This window comes from Tachypleus tridentatus, chromosome 9, assembly GCF_004210375.1.
Source record: "Tachypleus tridentatus isolate NWPU-2018 chromosome 9, ASM421037v1, whole genome shotgun sequence".
Classification (NCBI taxonomy): Eukaryota; Metazoa; Arthropoda; class Merostomata; order Xiphosura; family Limulidae; genus Tachypleus; species Tachypleus tridentatus.
In genome coordinates, this window is record NC_134833.1 from 121,302,678 (window position 1) to 121,315,246 (window position 12,569).

Genomic DNA, 12,569 nt, shown 5'->3' on the forward strand with positions numbered 1-12,569 from the left:
GTTTCACATAACAACTACCAATATTATGCAGCCCGACCCTGAAAATCTTTTAAAAACTTGTCCTACTTTCACATTTCTTATGTTATTATTTTCTGATGTTTGTAATTTTTGATATCATTTGTTTGCTTATTTTCATATTTCTTAAGATTTGTCGTTACGAGCATCTCCACTAGATGACAGTCAATATGTTGTTTTGAGGCTTCTTTCCAGTACAAAATTCAAGAGAGGGATTCTATTAGACGTGCTATAAAGTAGGTTACAAAACTTGAAAGACATTGCTTAATTATGTGAAAAAGGATGTAAATTATCGACGTTTCATAACTAGCGCGAGTATTCAGGATATTTACATCGATAGAAGAGAAACACTTGATTTGAAACGTAACGTTGTAGGAAACCAATTTGGCGTTGAAAAATAATGTTGTTGCTAGAAGTTTTGAGAGAAAACGTAAACGGATCTTAGTTGAGGGGCTAGTCTTAACCTTTCCAGGTTCTTCCTTTTTCTCCAGGCGGAGCAAGGTGATGATTATGCGCTTCGTCTGCTTAGTACTGGTAGTTTTCTAGAGTCTGGTGAGGTAACGTTCTAGGGCTAGGCAGTCCACTAAAAAAAATGTAAGACCGCGAAAATAAACATCCTTTAAGTTGTTTTGTCCCTTGGAGAGAAACGAAGCCTTTTGCTTTAAAGCATTTCACACGTCATTCGATCAGTCAGGAAGTACCATACCAAAAATAAGCCCTCTATATCACTGAAATTCATGTGGTTTTTGATGCAGTAATTTATTTTTGTTCTAGCATTGAATTTGGATAATTGAATGAGTCATTGTTTGGATTCCTGGTATTATAACTGGGTTCCTATTTCTCTAGCACTGATCGAGAAACTATAAAAAAATCGCCTTCATGACTCCCAATCACGTATAGTGTATAACTACTCATTGTTTCTTAGTGTTATACGAAGTACAGGTGGTGATCAACAAGCATGACCCAACTAATAGTAACGAGTGTTGTGCTTCTATATACTTATGGAGTAGCTCTTTCAAAAGGTACGTATATTTATAATACATCGATATAACTACCTGTTGGAAAGAGGTTATTTAATATTACTATATCACGAATGGCATACTAACTACAGAAAAAGATGTAAGAACGAATCGTTTAAATGGGATAAAGTAACAATTGAACTGTTTAATAAAAATAACTTAAGGAGTGTGTTTTTAAACTAAGAATAAGTAAAAATCAGATTTAGTTTAAATGAAATATTAGATTGTTTAATTATAAGGCTAACTAAAAGTAAGGTACTCGTAAGGTAAATGTTTGTTTTCTTATAGCAAAGCCACATCGGGCTATCTGCTGTAAGATAAAAGTCGTATTAATGTAAAAAGACAGAAAGCATTAAATCAACATCAAACTACTTAACTATAATTATATTAAATTGGAAAACCAGATTATTAGTGTAGAGTTAGGCTAAGATCGTATTTTTACTTTGATTGAAGTTAACGGAAAATAAATCTTAAAACGTGTATGGAATATTACCGGCCAGTATGCAGAATGTTTAAAAGGGGCTTTATACTTTGTGAAATCAAAAGCAAACACATATTCTGAATCATAATTAGTAAAAACAAAGAAAAAGTAATGTTTCATTAGAATAATGTAAGAAACTTTAAATACCATAAGCAAGTGCACTATAACTATATAACGTATAAACTTGACTGTATTACATCACAAAAGTAAAGAGATCCACAGAACCCCACATGTGTATTAAAATCAAGTTTCGATACCAAGAGTGGGCACATTACAGATAGCCCATAGTGTAACTTTGTGTTTTATTACAAACGCAAACAGAACTCATGGATTATTAATTAAGGGAATTTTTTTTAAAAATAAAATCACTCTTGCTTTATATTGTGTGGGAATTAGTGCTGTTAAAAAGTGGCTACGTAGCAAATGCTGGTGAATTAACTTTCAGCTCAGTTGATAGAGCAAGTACAGTAGGCTTGAAATGCACAAAAACTAAAAATATCACTTTGTTATGGTAGGGTTAAGTTAAAAGCAGTATCGTTAATTCAAGATTGTTGATGAAAATCTTTTAAAGATCAGATAGTTTGAATGATTAAGACTAAATTGTTAGTCGTATGTGAAAATATGTTAGAATAAGTTGACCTCAGATTGCTATGTTAAGAATATTTTAGAATAAGTTTTTAGCTTACGACAGTATTAAGTTAAGTTTTCTACGTTAAATATTCAGATTAAATGTTTACAGTAGAATGAAGTTCTGGTTTAAAAGTTAAGTCTTGGTCAGAAAAAAGTGTTCCTTAGCCGCAATATCGGTCATCACTTAAGACATTTTCACTGTGGCTGAAACAAGACTCATGGACCATATTATTAAAATAACATTTAGAATAAAGTTCGTCTGATAGACGTCTTATAGTTTAACAGTGCTAGACCAACAAAAATCATACTTTAAAACGTTAATCAGAATAAATATTTTCAGTCTGACTGGATAGATTGTTTGTTTGTTTTTTAATTTCGCTTAAAGCTACACGAGGGCTATCTGCGCTAGCCATCTCTAATTGAGCAGTGTAAGACTAGAAGGAAGGCAGCTAGTTACCACCACCCACCGCCAACTCTTGGGCTACTCGTTTACCAACGAATAGTGGGATTGACCGTCACATTATAACGCTTCCATGCCTGAAAGGGCGAGCATGTTTGGTGTGACAGGGATTCGAATCCGCGACCCTCGGATTACGAGTCGAGTGTTTTAACCACCTGGCCGTGCCGGGCCTTGACTGGATGGAAGTGTTAAGATTTAGTCGCAGCAAGTCTAAACACATGAAATTGTTAGGTTAAGACTTGAGTAAGACCAATGAATCTAAACTGTTAACACCCAAACTAGAATTCTTCTTGTGGAATTTGAATTATTAATATCAAAACCTAAACGTCTCTTCTTAAACGTAACTGTAAAAGCCTCCCCCCACCAGTGCTACAACTGTATGTCTGAAGACTTATCACGCTATAAATCCGGTTTAATACTCGTGGTGGCCAGAACACAGAAAACCCATTGTGTAGCTTTGTGCTTAACTACAAACATGACAACTGTAGTAATTCAAAAACAACTGAACATAACTCCTCTTCTGGAACTTGAATCGATAGTAAACGTAAACGTGACTGGAAAACTTACATTAAGAGTTAAAGATATGGTGAAGCTATGAAGTTTCTGATTTATTGTCTATTTTTCTCGTGTTGATTACGTAGTATGTATTAAGTCTTTGGTGTAAGAATTTGAGGTTCGTTTAACTTAAGAAAGAAATACTTAAGTTATAAATAAACTTCCTCTTTGGTACTGATACATCAATAAGTCTTGTAATTACGTTTAAGTATATTTTACCGCGAATAGAATTATCAGCAGCTGGTATCCAGTTGAAAAATAAATCATTACTAAATGTTCTATATAACTCAAACCCACGTTTCTTACACTATGACCGAGTTATTAGAGTTTTAATTTGGAAGTTTGTTTTCGATGGTAGATAACAGCATTACTTTATAATTTCCTGGTGTAATAAACTTCCTCTGGGAACAGCGCCTTCCTGTGTTTGGTTTGTCTTTTCTCAACTAAATGCTATACGCGTGTAGGTGTGCTGGAACGCACCCCATGGCTGACCACCTAGCGAAATCTGTAGGAAAATCACGTGTTCGTTGAAATGTTCTTTCTCGACTCTGTATCTAAATGGTACTCTCCAGTGGCTCAGCGGTAAACTGAGAGCTTATGACGCTCAAAACCGAATCTTGATACCCGCGGTGAGAAAAGCACAGATAGCCAATTCTGCCGAAAAAAACGACTATAAAATATTCCCACTCATACACAATTTATTCAAGTTCAAGTAGCATCAGTTTACAAGGTGCTGGTTCTGCTGGATAACGTTTCACTTGTATTTATTTATCGCCAAATGTCTAATATTACTCAAAATGACTTGTTTCTATTGTTAATCGTAATGCTGCACAATGGACTGTTGCGCTATGGCCACCACGGGTATTGGATTTTTATGGTTTGTTTTATAAGCCCGAAAACTTAATGCCGAGGAGAAGGCGAAACTATTCTAGTGGTTTCTAATTATTTCTTTCTCCAATCTAAGTGATTTTGTTGTTGTTCCTTATAAGGGCATATATTATATATTACTTAGAAATATTGTGCTAATTCTATATATATATATATATATAGCATGGCCTGGCGGTTATGATGCTTGACTCGACACATATCCCTGTCCTTTTATCTATAGGGGCGCTATTATTTGTGAAAGTTCTAAGAGTTGATGGGCAACATTGACTAGCTTTTCCTCTATTTTTAAACTACTAAATTAGGAATGGCTAGCGCAGATAGTTCTCGTGTAGCTTTGCGTGAAAGTTATAAAAACAAGCAAACAAACAATGGCACTAGTTTTTGGATTTTACATTATATAGGGTGGCCCGTAAGCCCCTACCCATCCATATGTTATTATGTTATATTCAATTACGCATGTATTATAAAGTTGTTTATTTTTTTCAGAGAAATATGGCCGATGTAAGTCCATTTACACTTGAAGAGCGTATTGTGACATAATCGTCGCATAATATTATGCAGCGAGAATGAGGAACAGCACACAGATACACTGGATACATAAGATATATGGATGGGTAGGGACTTACGAGCCACCCTGTACATCTCAGTTTTGGTTTATACAAACAGATGAGAATACTTGTTAAAGAACAAATATTGTATAAAGGACAGTGATGGATATTGTTTCTATTTCTTCTTTCTTGTTAAATCTACAATGTATTAAAGTTTAAAGCCAAAAGTTTACAAAGACATGGAAATGTGCTCTATTACAAATTTTTGTTACCCCACCCCACGTTCTCGGGCAAAAATCCTTAAACAAGATATCCAATGTACACCGTCGGACAGTTTTTAAGTTACCCATAACAAAAGTTACAGCAGACGACTATACGTGCTTGATGCAAGCCAAAACTCTATTTAAAAAAAGAAAGAGGAAAACTGGAAATTCATCCTGTTCCAGGGGCTGTTTTTATCCCCATTCTCCGGCAAAAATCCTGAAACAAGACAGTTCATGTGCACTGTTGAACAGTTTGTAGTTACTGCACTAAAAGTTACTATAGTAAAGATAGATAAGTCTGAGTGATGAATCCTAACGCACAAACACACGCAGCCATAATGTCATATTTATAGTAATATATATATATACATAAATAGGTGGTTATATGCTTTCCCCTTGAACCGTGAAGGCACTATAATGTAACGGTCAATCCCACTTTCCGTAGGTAAAGAGTAGTAAAACGTTGGCGGCACGTGATTTTGACTAGTTGCCTTTCCTTTAGTCCATCACTACTAAATAAAGGACAACTAGCGCAAATAACCGTTGAGTAGCTTAAAACGAAATTCAACATTACGAACAAATATACACATAAGTATGTATGTGTGTGTATATATATACACACACACACACATGTATATTGTCATATATTAAATATTGTCATTTATTAAATGCCTCCCCATTGTCACAGTCGTATGTCTGCGGACTCACACTGTTAAAGTCCGGGTTTCGATATCCTTGGTGGACAGAGCACAGATAGGTCATTGTGTAGCCTTGTGCTTAGTTCCAAACAAACATTTATTAAAATTCGTTGCTGATTTACTTTTACACTTTTTTGTTTACATGATAAAATACTTCGAGTGGTCACAAAAGAAGTATAGGAATTTACCACCAAACTGATTCACCGAGTAAAAACTTTATGGTGTGGTGAAAGCCGATTACCAGTATGATGACGTCATTATAAGGAATACAAGCCCATATCAGGAAAGAAAGAAAGGCGTTCATCAGTGTTACGTATCGAAATGTTTACAAAATTCTCTACCACGCCTTCTTCTATTTGGCAAACTAGCTTTATTATTTTAAGATTTTTGTTATTGCTTATGTTATAAGACTGGAGTTGCTGATGGCTAGTTTTCCTCTTTTTTTCGCACAGTATACTTGCTACAATATATAAGTTGCCCAATTGTGAAAGTGGGCGCATGGCTATGGTTTATAATCATGCCTATATTACGATATTTACATAACTCAATATTTAAATTAGGTATGGTTTACCTACCTTACGTACAGTATCGTTTAGAAGTAATACCGTTGCTAACGTGCCATTATGATTAATTTTATGATATTAAATATTAGTCTGTGTGTCTTAAACTAACGTAAATGTGGCGCATATTACTTTTTGTGACTCTGAGTTAAAATAAACTCAGCTTTTAGTCTCTGTGGCATAAAAATCGATGCAAATCTACAGGGCCGTACTGTGGTTAGTGGGAGCGATGCGTTCGCACAGGGCGCAAACTTGAAAGGGCGATCATTGACTAACAAAACGAATTAATGGGTTCGATTAGCGGACGCAGAATTTATATGTTGCTCAGGGCACCACCAAACATCAGTACAAATTCCACACACTAATTTCTGTGTTTTAATGGGTCGATGTAAATCTCAGATACAAATATCTCTGGCTTAACGGGTCCGTGTAAATCCCACACAGTAATCTCCGTGGTTTAACGGATTGATGTAAATCCTACACTACACAGTAATCTAGATTAATGTCTGTTAGATTAATATGTTAATCTCTACGATCAATTTTCTCACGTGGCTAAACAAAGTTTATATCATGACGAAGTGAGGAATACGATCTCGTCTCATCAACCCAGTCATTGAAAATGCTGTTCCAAATAGTTGTAAAGCTTTATAAAGTAACGGTTTCGCTATTTTACTTATTAGATGCAAATACTGTTCAAATGATGGAATCAAGGATTAAAAAATAGGTTCATACTTCTACTACTTATAATGGTGACAAGGTGCGTTTAAACTATCTTGTGTAGTGGAAAGAAAGGTTTCTTTTAAACCATCCTATACTTCTAATGGAAGTTCTTAAGCTACTTTCAGGTTACCCTATATTTTTAAGTAAAGTTAACAAGTTACTTTCGGACCATTTTACACTTTTAAGTAAAGTTGGCTAGGTTATTTTCAGACCATTCTGTATTTCTAATGACCGCCTTTCAAAAACGCTTGCGTTATGGGGTTTTATTTTTATATGAATTAGTTTCAATTGATGTAACTTTTTGATCACATTCCGTGATGACGAGAAAATCCACTTGTAGAAAAAACATATATGTAAAAACGGCTGGTATGGATAGAAAAAACTCTATGTAGAGGAGCGAACAACGTTTCACCTTCTTCGGTCATGTGACCTGACGATGACCGAAGAAGGTGAAACGTTGTTCGCTCCTCTACATAGAGCTTTCTCCACCCATACCAGCTGTTTTTACGTATATATTTTGATCACATTGGTCTATATTTTTACTATGACAGTTAATGGGTTAGTAAACGTATATTGTTTGTTTTTGTTTTGTTTTTTCATTTCGCGTAAAGCTACACGTGGGCTATCTGCGCTAGCCGTCCCTAATTAAGCAGTGTAAGACTAGAAGGAAGGCAGCTAGTCATCACCACCCACCGCCAACTTTTGGGCCACTCTTTTACCAACGAATAGTGGGATTGACTGCACATTATAATGCCCTCATGGCTGAAAGTGCGAGCACATTTGGTGCGACGGGGATTCGAATCCGCGACCCTCGGATTACGAGTCGAGTTTTTTAACCACCTGGTCATGCCGGGAAAACGTATATTGTAAATGAAAAATTTTGTACGATGCATTTTGGTGTAATTTGTCAACTACATGAATCGCAGTGTTGAATTCAAACCTCTCCACCAGAAGGGGGAGGAAACGTGAAGCTGGAGGGAGATGAATTAAAATAAAATTCGACAAAACAGAAAATTCTGTACTTCAGGGGAAGATTGTTTGCAGACGGGTGAAAGTCCTTTTGTACCACTGATGAACAATGTTAATATATATTAAAGACTATAGCAGTTAACCCTCCTATTTTCATCTAAAAGATACCATGTAATATTGATTTTCTGATACAATTTCCTGATTTGTAATTAATAGCTTTAATTTGATGCCTTAAGTGATAAGGGAGCGATGTATGCCTTGAGGCCGGAAGTTGACTTATAACTTCATGTTTCCAAGTCAGGTTTCCTTTGACACTATAAATTCTATAGAGTGGCACCAAACGGCAGGAAGTTCCAAACTGTGCTAATAAGTGTGGATTATAATATCATCTGTGGGAAGTGTGATAAGCGACGCTGTCAGTTGTGCAGAGAAGCATTTGTTAGGCAGTTTATAAACAAGCTGGGATGTTTTAGAATCTGTCTTAACACGAATGTTTAATTCTATCATGCTATATGAAATAATATTTAAACACGAATAACGGAGAATAAAAAGGTAGCACCCAATAGGATATTGCAACTTCTATATATATATATATAAAACAAAAAAGCTATGTGTCTGTCTGTTTGCCCATTATCTAACTAATTCTAGATTGCTGGACTATTCTCAAACACACTTTGTGGAATGATAATTTAGAACAAGTGGCATATTAACGAAGGTTTACAGCCCCTTATTATTACTGCTATTGAACATTTACTATCTTTGACATAAGGTAACGTTAACTGTATTCATAGATGGCGACAACTCACACTAAACAATTATTTTATTGAATTTTCTATAGCACAGCATATATGCAGTGTGAGAGAGGAATGCAAAAATATGATGGCCGCAACTATTACAATAATACATAAACTTAATTGAATTTTATTCTTCAACAGCCACCGTAAGGCTAATATGAGAGCCGTTTCTCAGGTTATATTAATTTACTACTTTGACCCTTGACCTTTCAACTTCGACCTGTAACTCACTTCTGCGACCATCAATTAATTAATTACGTGAAACACTGTGGAAGGACATTAAGAGCTGGGTGTTGAGAGCAGGTAACGGAAAGCACCCCTGTGTTCACATCTGTTTTTATCTACCTCTTTCGACAGAGACACTCCGCCCTCAAGTTGTATATAACGTGTGTTTAGTATGTACATGCTGAGGTCTTTAAGCTTATACAAAATAGTTGGCGAGGTAACAATGAATACAGTAAAGATATGTTGTTCTATAAATAAATTATGTGAAAGTTGGATTTTTGTGTTATATATCTTAGCATACAGCCCCACATTTTCTAAGTTCATAACTGTCCTTTACAACTGATACGTTACTTTCAAGTCGTCCTCAAAACTTTAGGCAATGTGAACAGGTTCTTGTCGACCTTGTGAAAGTTTCGACATTCTCTCTTTGTGCAACCTTGTTTTTGTTGTACTTATAATGACTGTACATGCTGACAGATGCAAAGCATTTCTAATGATGTTTATAGGTCAGACGTATAAAGAAGAATAATTATGCACAGTTATGAATGTATATTAATACATGGGTCCGCTTCATAAAATATTTTATAAAATGTTACTGAAACAATTTAGTTTCAGTAAGAAATATGAAATAAAATGATAATTCTTAATGCTAAAGAAACTATGCATTACCTCATACTGATGGTTTTGTTGTTGTTGTTGTTGGTGGTGGTGGTGTTCTTATTTTCTTAAAGCCAACTAATGTTGTTATTTTTATTATAGAAATAATAATTTATCTTTGTTTGAGATAAAATTGTATTTTTTGCCGTTGTCCTGTTGTTATTTTGGAAAACAAATCTGGATAAACCAGTAATTTTTTTTCGATTCCTCGTTAGTTTTTCACTAAATTTACAAATACATCCAGCTAAACGTGTAAAAGGGTATTTTATTCCTATATGTGAAAACATTAAGCGTTGGAAATTTTAGCCAATGTAACAGCAAGAAGTACAAACCTATATAGATGGAACAAGAGCAGCTTATATCAGTATGTAACGTATGTTCGATAGATGATCATTCTGAATGTTACTGTTCTTGAATTTTCTGCACGCAATATAATAAAGGGTTCCATTAATTATTATTTGCCCTACAACCACCGTTTTCTTCATATTTAACATATTATTGTTATACAACATACAAAACATAAAAACCTGTCCTAAAATTAGTCAACAGAACAAAGATTGCTATGGTTTCATTTATTAAAGTTGATATAATTTATATGTAATATATATATATGTATACATACAACAAAAAATATTTACTTTGATCCTACAGAGAAAATGGATTTAAAATGACATTGAATTGTTCTAAGTAAAAAATGGTTTGATGGTTAGAACACTTGACTTCTAATCTACTTATCACAAGTTCGAATCCCGTGACTAAACATGCTCCCTCCCCTTTTAAACCAGGCCCGGCATAGCCAGGTGGGTTAAGGCGTTCGACTCGTAATCTGAGGGTCGCGGGTTTCACTCCCCGTCGTACCAAACATGCTCCCCCTTTTAGCTGTGGGAGCTTTATAATGTTACACTCAATCCCAATATTCGTTGGTAAAAAAGTAGCCCAAGAGTTGGCAGTGGGTGGTGATGACTAGCTGCCTTCCCTCTAGTTTTACACTGCTAAATTAGGGATGGCTAGCGCAGATAGTCCTCGAGTAGCTTTGCGCGAAATTAAAAACAAACAAACCTTTTAAACCGTGGATGTGTTAGATTGTGACGATCTATCGCATTATTTGATTAGAGTATCCCAAGGGTTGACGGTTGGTTGTTTCGATTAGCTTCCTTCCCTCTAGTTTATCAGTTCTAAATGAAAGGTGGAGAACGCAGATAACCCTCGAGAAGCTTTACGCGAAATTCAACAAATAATTTAGGCTTAGTCAACAGCGTATCCAGTTGTGTAGAATATAGAAATAACATATTTATAGATAATTTTACACTTAATTTATAAAGCCTCAAGCATGCTATACATTGTGTTCGAGATAATTAACCAAGATACCAAAACCAGAACTTATTTGCTGAAACTTAATTTATATACATCAAATATAGAGCTCTTCTTCTGGAACTTTTACGTGTTCATACTAAAACTATAATATTTTTTCTAGAACTAAACTAAAATACCGTTTCTAAAACATATATGTTAATGCCAAAAATAAGACTCTTTTCATGTACGTTGAGTTGTTAATATCAAACCTCGAATTCTTCTTCTGGAACCTGAACTAGCAATACAAAACTACAACTTTTTTTTTTTTTTTCTGGAGTACGAACTGTATAAAGTAAAAGTAGAATTCTTCTTATGCAAATTGAACTTCAAGTAAAAACTATAATTTTTCATTCAGAAGTTGAACTGCTAATACAAGATTAAAACATTTATTCTAAAGCATATTTTCAAGTAAAAAAAAAAATCTAGTGGCCCGGCATGGCCAAGCGCGTAAGGCGCGCGACGTTACGGCGTTGGACTCGTAATCCGAGGGTCGCGGGTTCGCATCCCGGTCGCGCCAAACATGCTCGCCCTCCCACCCATGGGGCGTTATAATGTGACGGTCAATCCCACTTTTCGTTGGTAAAAGAGTAGCCCAAGGGTTGGCGGTGGGTGGTGATGACTAGCTGCCTTCCCTCTAGTCTTACACTGCTAAATTAGGGACGGCTAGCACAGATAGCCCTCGAGTAGCTTTGTGCGAAATTCCAAAACAAACAAGAAAAATCTAGAACCCTTCTTCTGGAACTTGAACTGTCAATACCAAAATTAAAATGCTTCTTCTAAAACATAACTGTAAATACGAACACTAAAATGATTTTCTGGAAGCTGAATCGTATGTGTATTTATATATTTAGATAACAGCTTTTACAGTGCATCAGTGGTGTGATTTTCGAGTAAAACAAAAGCACAAATAACAGATTTGAAAGAAACGATTCCAAGGAAAAATCAAATTGAACAGTAAAAGCAAAAACTCAAACAACTTTGTGAAATAAGAAAATAAATGTTTTTATTAAAAGCAGATAAAACATGCTGAGGTTTAGTTTTACACTGATCAACCTCTACAGTTGTTATAACTAATAGGCTACTGAACCAGAAAGGATTCAGGTCAATCGAAAGCTACAAAGAACAAACCAATTTTATCTATGCAATAATAAAGTCAAACCAAAGTTCTAATGTGGTATCTCACTATCCTAGATTACACAATTAAATTAAGCACTTGGATATATTCCATACTCCAGGGAAGCGATGATACAGAACCGTAGCCAAGTAAATATGAGTTACATGGAATAGACATTGTGGTGTATAATCTTTGCACGAGGATAAATGTCTCTTGCTGTCACAGAAAAAAAGAAATGCAATGTAAACGACTATAATTTAAGGTTTGTTTCTTTTGAATTTTCGCACAAAGCTACTCGAGGGCTATTTGCGTTAGCCATCCCTAATTTACCAGTGTAAGACTAGAGGGAAGGCAGCTAGTCATCACCACCCACCGCCAACTCTTGGGCTACTCTTTTACCAACGAATAGTGGGATTGATCGTCACATTATACGCCCTCACGGCTGAAAGGGCGAGAATGTTTGGTGCCACCGGGATTCGAACCCGGGATCCTCGGATTGCGACTCAACACACTTGGCCATGTCGGGTCTATGATGTAAGGTAATAAAAGAAATTTAATTCCTTTATATGAACAAGAACATGAATGTTAAAAAACAACATCACCTAATTAGACTGTTTTTA

The 12,569-nt window shown here is 35.4% G+C and overlaps 1 protein-coding gene across 3 annotated transcripts in view; it reads left to right on the top strand.

The window, feature by feature from the left end:
• Positions 1 to 216: 216 nt before the first annotated feature.
• LOC143226220 (CUB and sushi domain-containing protein 1-like) overlaps positions 217 to 12,569 on the top strand; it is a 64,663-nt gene continuing 52,310 nt past the window's right edge. For 2 of the 3 annotated variants that reach the window (XM_076456955.1, XM_076456957.1), the window contains exon 1: positions 217 to 1,037. In XM_076456955.1, coding sequence (XP_076313070.1) covers positions 974 to 1,037 — 64 coding nt within the window. In that variant the 5' untranslated portion in view covers positions 217 to 973. The remainder of the gene's footprint in view (positions 1,038 to 12,569) is intronic. The other variant, XM_076456956.1, reaches the window with a different exon arrangement.